Here is a 7,842-nt window from a genome sequence, read left to right on the forward strand (position 1 = left end):
ATCAGTATTGAAAACCTGGAAGTACTAGATGGCCGTCTCATCGTAATGTGAGATTCCTCAACAGTGTGTATCCACCATTCCACAACAAATAAAGTGGAGCCCAGGATCTTCTGTCTCTCGCAAGAACACTTAACCTCTAGCTCACTGAAAAGGCATCCAACGGTGTTAATGTCTAACCTAAACTGATCCATGATCTTGTACAACCTTTCTTCCATTATTTATGTCATAAATAAAACAATTTTTCAGAAAAGGTGGATAGCGGCTAGTGGTGGAATGTAGGACACGCGTATCGTCCCATTTAGGACTCGTCAGCTGGATGCCCCTGCGTCCCAGGGTTGATGTTCACCCTGGGACTCGGACCCGGTATCGTTCGCTTCAAACACCATCACGTTATCCTCTTAGCTACTAAGTCCTGATGGCTACCTGCTTGTGAAATGAAGCGAAGTTTAATTCAGTTGGTTTTGTTGGTTTGTAACTTCTCAACTATGTGATCCAGGAACATCCACCTGACGAGTCCCAAATAGGATGAAGTTGCGTGCATCCTAGATTCCACTACTAGCCACCTTCCATCTTTACTTATCAATTAGATTTTCATTTAAGAACTTGTTCAATATTTAATTTTTCATTATCATTCACAAATGTATACAAATAATATTTATTGCCTGTTTAACAGGAATCAGTTAAGCTCTTCACAAATGTAAATAGATGGCCAGTTTTTCAGATTATACATGTACAGATATCTGAAATGTATCATATAGATTAAGAATTTGTGTGTAGCATATGTTATGTCCTTATCGCTCTTTAATTATCACGTGATATGATTGCCAATTACAATACCGACTTACTGGCCAGACCAATGACGCATAAACCAGTACGAGTAGCTTAGAGTCAACTCTGGGTTCTTATTGGTCCTTCAAGATAGTAATTTCTCACCTAACCCAACCAGTTCAGTTAGGAACATCGAAATCAGCCTCCTTTATATGAATTATATATTTCAGACATACTGCGTTTATAAACAAGCAAACCGGACTGCATCTTACCATAAATCACTGTATGATGGTGCATTGTACAATAAACGGTATCCCTATCAAGTCTTCGTTCACTTCTATATTATTCCTCATCTCCGTAATTATCAACCAATCTAATTACTTCAAACTATTCTATTCCCTATCTGATTAATTTAGCCAGAAAGGATTCACTCAAGACTTTCTACAAACTGATAGTAATGTTCATTATAAATCAACATTAACCAGAAGGTGTATGAAAGTATTGTAGATCTCATAGACTGGTATATGATCATCTATAGGAAATACTGACGAATATCATTTCAACATGACATAGATATTGAAAAGTGTTGTCTAGAATGACAATGACCACTCTACATTCATACCATTTAGCTTAGAGAATATATCACATCATCAAAGTGATTCACTAGGGCTGTAAATTCTACCTCTCAATTGTACGTAGATTTAAATCCAGAACATTCTAATCTATCAGATTAATGGTTGAAAAATATTATTCTAGTAATAAGCCTTGAATTTATATTTGGCTTTATATAGAACTAGATTATGAATAATCACTACTGAAGAGTCTTGAATGGTGAATAAACAGTTGTCGATTATCGGTATAGGATTGTGGAGATTATTAACTTTTTGATTGAGATCATAAATTGATTGATGTTAGACGACCACTGAAAACCTGGTAGCACTGAATGACCGATTCGTCTTAATATAGGACTCCTCAGCAGTGTACATCTACGATATTGCACACAAGATCCGAACCCGGGGACTTCGGTTAATGCTCGAGAACGCTTAACATATAGACCGCTAAACTTGCCGATATCCAACAGTGTTAATGTCTAACCTCAACCAATCCACAATATTGCGCATTGTACTGAGTTAGATACCTGTCTATACCTGACATGGATTAGTTCCACTGATCATGACTTCGCACTAGCACTTTGAGAATTCCTTCACGAAGCTCATCATTAATGTACACATGGTAACTATCAGTTATTGATTAATCTAATCTAATTCTAATCAATCCTAATGTGTTTTTTTCCATTATTTTCAATCTATTTGTCATTACAGGAACCACATCCAAAACGTTTAACTTATTCTGAATGGTTATCTCTATTATATCATCAATATAGATTACCTGTTATTAGTTTATTAACTCTAGCTAATTATAAAAATGATAAATCAATAAAAAAACAGAAATCAATTACCCAATTCACATTTCAACAAGATTTAATGAATCCTCTACCCAACAGTACCTCCAGCAGTACTCCTAGCAGTACCCCCAGAAGTACCCCCAGTAGTACAAAATCGACAACCTTTTTTCAACGTCTTCTATCTGATAATCATAATGCAAATGATGAATATTTCAATTCAATATTCAATACTCATACATTAATAAATAAGATTCAATTAATCAATCCAAGATGGTATCTATTAAATGATCCAAATCTTAATAATCTTGGTATTACTATTGATACATTAAAATTAAATGATAATCCAATCAATCAATTAAGTTCTATTTATCTAGCTGTTATACCAGCATTTTGTTGTCCATCTAAAATAGATTCAATTATATTGAATAATGATACATCTTATTTGGATGTTTATCGTTCAACTAAGTTATTAAAAACACGTTTATTCTCTACTGGAAGTTCATCTATGTTAACGTTGACATCTTCAGCAACAACGACTTCTGGATTAATGACAACAGCGACAGCGACAGCGACAACAGCAATTTCTGAAAAGGTATCAATAAAATCGAATTGGGAACGTTTAGCATCAGCTATTTATACTATTAATAATAGAGGTATTATTAATCGATATTTCTGGTTACCATCATCTGATCAACAATCTATAGAAAATGATGATATGACTAATATTGAACCACTTGAACAATATGGTTTATTCTATGATACTTATCATTCATCACAATATGGGTAAGTTAATTGTTAGAAAATTCTTGGAATGTTCAGTGAATTATATGAAATCAATCAAAAAATCATGAGTCAATTGAAGCTAGATCACCATGGAAAACCTGGAAGCACTGGACGGCCATTTCGTCCTATTACGGAACTCCTCAACAATGTGCATCCACGATCCCGCCTCGCGAGATTCGAACCCAGGACTTACCAGTCTCTCGCCTGAGCACTTAACCGATAGACCACTGAGCCGGCCGGCATCCAACGGTGTTAATGTTTAACTTCAACCAATCCATGAAGTTTGAACAACCGTTCACTGAACAAGAAGGATCGGATACAGACGTTAAGGTAAGGATTAGCAAAACAAGGGCGGCATTCCTATAACTGAAGAACATATGAAACTAAAAACAGCTGTCAATCAATATCAAAGACAAAATCTTGAATACGAACCTCAACACAGTTCTGCTGTACGAGGTTGAAACGTGAAGAACTACAACATCCATCGTCAAGAAAGTACAAGTATTTATAGACAGTTGTCTACACAAAGTACTCAACAGTCGCTGGCCAGATACCATCAGCAACAACCTTCTGTAGGAGAGGATAAACCAGCTTCTAGCTGAAGAGGAAACTAAGTAAATATGTTGGAATTGGATAGGACATACATTGTGGAATTCACCAAACTGCATCACGAGACAAGTGCTGAATTCGGATCTTGAAGGTAAAGAAGCAAAGGAAAGAGAAAAACCAGGGAACACAGAATCAGGAACTAGAAGCAGATATCAAAATGATGAATAGCAAGTGGAAATAACTGGAAAGGATTTGGCAGGACAAATTTGGGAGGAGTATGCTAGTGGGCGGTCCAAGCTTCTTCACGAAAGGTAATAGGCGTAAATAAGTAAGTAAGAGAGTATTAACTACACCATAAACTAAACAGCTAATCGAACACTAATTTTTATCAAATCTCTTTTGAATATGTAAGGGGTGTTACATAACGCGACACAATTTTTTTTATAACATCTAAGAATGTTACCTGATTATTTAAACTGAATTACATGAAATGTTTGAAAATCGCGATATCATACTTGTTAGGAAAAATTTCTTAATACTCATAACAATCCTGTACTCACTAGTGACTAGCCTCAGGATGAATTTCCTGGAGTTGTTATGAGAAGCTGAGACCAGTGGAGTCAAATCCGTGTCAGGTGTGAGACATTTATCCAGTAAATTAAGGCAATGAATGAAGGGTTGCGCAAGATCATAGATCGATCGAAGTTAGAAGTCAAAACCGTTGTATTCCGGCCGGCTTAGACCAACTCTTAGTTTCAACTGTGAAAATGCTACAATCTCCGTAAATCTCCATATTCATAAGAATATTATCAACATGAAAATATCTAACTAATAGAATATTAGACTTGATCTAATGTGATGGGGGGGGATGACTGACCTTCACTAGGATATAACAAATACCTGATTGGTTCTGACTAAACCTTTGTTTAGGACTTGCCTTCTAAGGTATTCATAATAGATATTTAACATTTTCATAGTTGAAATCATGAGTCAATTGAAGCTAGACCACTATGGAAAACTTGGAAGTACTGGACGGCCGTTTCGTCCTATTATGGGACTTCTCAGCAGTGCGCTCAGTGGTCTATCGGTTAAGTGCTCTGACGTGAGACTGGTAGGTCCTGGGTTCGAATCTCGCGAGGCAAGGTTGTGTACGCGCACTGCTGAGGAGTCTCACAATAGGACGAAACAGCCGTCCAGTGTTTCCAAGTTTTCCATGGTGGTCTAGCTTTAATTGACTCACGCTTTCAACTACGAAAATACTAAATCTCCACAAAACCCCTTCTGATGATTAAGATAAGTGAATGTTGTGTTAGATGTTTGAACATTAAAAAAAAACTAAGTTACCATGTGTTGATTCCGGAAATGAACATCTTATTAACAAGTATCTAATTAGAGCATGTTTTTGTGAATTTCATCGCTAACTACCAATCATCTCTATTCAATCAAAAGTAATTAAACTTCTAACAATTTTCAACATCGTAAGCAAAGATAGATAGATGGTGGCTAGTAATGGCATCCAGGAAGCGCGTCACTTCGTCCTATTTTGAACTCATTAGCTGCATCTCAGAGTTGATGTTCACACTGGGACTCAAAACCATTACCATTCATTTCAAACACTATCACATTAAGCACTTAGCTACTGAGTCCTATAAGCTACCTGGTTGTGCAATGAGATGAAATTTCAAGTCACTTAGTATTGTTTACTTGTATCTTCCCATTATTATTTAGAACTGCAATTCATCAGTCTCTTATTAGCATATGTGTATTGTGTGCGGACTGCCTCGATATTACCTGAAGTCATAAGCTTTATAAGCAAAGATAGATAGTGACTAGTAGTAGAATCCAGGAAGCGCGTCACTTCGTCCTATTCGGCACTCGTCCCATCCGTGTACCTGAATCTCAGTATTGATGTTCACTCTAGGACTCCAACCCAGTACCGTTCGCTTCAAACCTTATCACGTTATTCACTTAGCTACTCAGTCCTGATAGTCACTTGCTTGTGCAATGGTGTGAAGTTTAAGTTCACTTGATGTTGTTTACTTGTATCTTCCCATTGTTAATTAGAACTGAAATTGATCAGTCTCTTATTGGCATATGTGCATCCTATGCGAGATGCCTCGATATTGCCTGAAGTCATAAGATTTATAAGCAAAGATGGTTAGTGTCTAATAGTGAAATTCACGACATACGACACTTCATCCTATTTCGAACTTGTCAGGTGGATGTACCTGTATCTCAGAGTTGATGTTTACTCTCGGACTCGTAACCGGTACTCTATCAAAATTATCCACTTAATCACTGAGTCCTGATCTTATTCAACAAAGTACTTTATATAGACTTATTCTTAAATAGGTAACTATTTTCACTTTCTTTCTTTGTTTCATTGTTTCAATAGTTCTATTGGACCATTTGATCTATCATGGATACATTTTCATGAAAATACTAAACATTTTAAACTTGATGAAATATTTTGTTTAAATATTCCTTCAATGGAACCATCTTCATCTTCATCATTTCACAATAACAATAGTACCTCACAACTATTTGCATTAACCTATGATAATAAATGGTTATTTATTGGTGGATATTGGAATAATCATCTTATTATATATAATATATATCAATCAAAAATTTATACTCTATTAACAACTCCTCACTTAGATACTATTAGTTGCTTAGCAACTGATTCTATATTTAATTTTATTGATCAACAATCATTTAAATATCATGGGGATTTTAATAAAATCAATAAATATTCAATTAATCAATTAAATAATGATAATAAATCACGTTATATTATAACTGGTAGTTATGATGGTACATGTGCTATATGGGATTTTAATCATTTAGATCAAGAAGATATCAATGATATTGATGGCAGTAACGATATGGAAGATCTTTCAGAGCTTCATCATTATAATGATTCCCCATTTATGAACGATCCATTATTTGCTTCATTCAATCAAAGAACATCTTTGAATAGTGATGTACTTTTCAGTAGTCAAGATAGTTTATCCATTCAAAAACAACAAGATTCAAAAGATGGTTCATCATATGATCGAACTATTTCAATGGAATCTCTTGATGATATTCATAATCAATCATTAAGATTATTACATCATACATTAGATCTACCTAATATGGATTATAGTTTACTGTATAAGCATGCTGGTCTATCTATTTCTCAATATAAACCAAAAAAATTAGCTAAAATTATTAAATTTTTTTATGGTAATTCATATGGTAACCCAGTTACATGTGTTTCATTAAATATGACCTTAGATACAGGTGTCATGGCAACTAATGAGAATTATGAAATTTATTTATTTAGTGTCAAATTATCTAATTGGTCACGTGTACTTAAGTTGGATACCCTTGAATCCAATGAATTACATTTCCCCTTGAATATCTATCCTAATACAGGGGGGATATCTCCATATACCAATATGGTAACAGTCCATCATATACTTATATCATCTAGATTAGGTTTCATATATATACAATGGAATTATAATTCGATAATAAATAACCGAAAAAATGGACCTCAATTAAGTTTATTTAATTCGACAGGTGAAAAATTATTAGAAATTTCACCATTTATTTATACTACTAATTATTCACAATTAAGTAGTATAGAATTGAATCAAATCATTGTTACACGTATTCTACTTACATCAACACCAATTTTATCAAAAAGTAGTATATTTCGTAAAGAAGATAACAATGGTGATGATGGCGATGATGATGACGGTGATGACGGCGGTGTTGGTTGTGTAGAATATCAAGATGATTGTCAAAGTCATATTATATCCCAACATCTACTTATATCATTTAATACAGGACATTTTATGATATTACTTGCTGAAACATTAATACCTATTTATTGTATTAAATTCAATGAATGCATTAATGATATATCATTAGTATCTAATCTATCACATAATGGACATCTTATTGAAGGTGTTCATATTATATTATCATTAATGAATAAACGTTTAGTTATTTTTCAAACTATTCGAAAGAAAAATAAAACAAGATTAGTAACAAAACAAATATAAGGATTGTTCTACTTATAAAGTATTAACTAGATTGGAGAATGCTCGTCGGCGTCTTTTGGTTCATCGGGAGTAACAGGTGTAAGAAACGATGGGATATAAATTTTTGCCAAAGATTTATACTACTATGTTTTTAATCAGTAGCCAAAAAACAAATACACAAAAAGACAACTACTACAACAACATATTGCGTAACAGTAATTTTTTTTTCGGTTTTATATTCTCTCTACTTTTGTTTCATTGTGACCGTACAGTATTTTTATACAAATCTATCTTGAAGAG

At 34.1% G+C, this 7,842-nt stretch overlaps 1 protein-coding gene across 1 annotated transcript in view; it reads left to right on the forward strand.

The window, feature by feature from the left end:
- The window catches only part of Smp_161670 (beige/beach protein-related), a gene marked incomplete at both ends in the record, with an annotated part of 112,157 nt that extends 104,594 nt beyond the window's left edge, over positions 1-7,563 (forward strand). Inside the window, 5 exons of the mRNA XM_018791404.1 lie at positions 2,091-2,295; positions 2,803-2,956; positions 5,901-6,074; positions 6,315-6,676; positions 7,346-7,563. Of these exons, the coding sequence (XP_018645460.1) occupies positions 2,091-2,295; positions 2,803-2,956; positions 5,901-6,074; positions 6,315-6,676; positions 7,346-7,563 (1,113 nt within the window). The remainder of the gene's footprint in view (positions 1-2,090; positions 2,296-2,802; positions 2,957-5,900; positions 6,075-6,314; positions 6,677-7,345) is intronic.
- Positions 7,564-7,842: the final 279 nt, after the last annotated feature.

The sequence above is a fragment of the Schistosoma mansoni genome (assembly GCF_000237925.1).
Source record: "Schistosoma mansoni, WGS project CABG00000000 data, chromosome 3 unplaced supercontig 0077, strain Puerto Rico, whole genome shotgun sequence".
In the NCBI taxonomy this organism is placed as follows: Eukaryota; Metazoa; Platyhelminthes; class Trematoda; order Strigeidida; family Schistosomatidae; genus Schistosoma; species Schistosoma mansoni.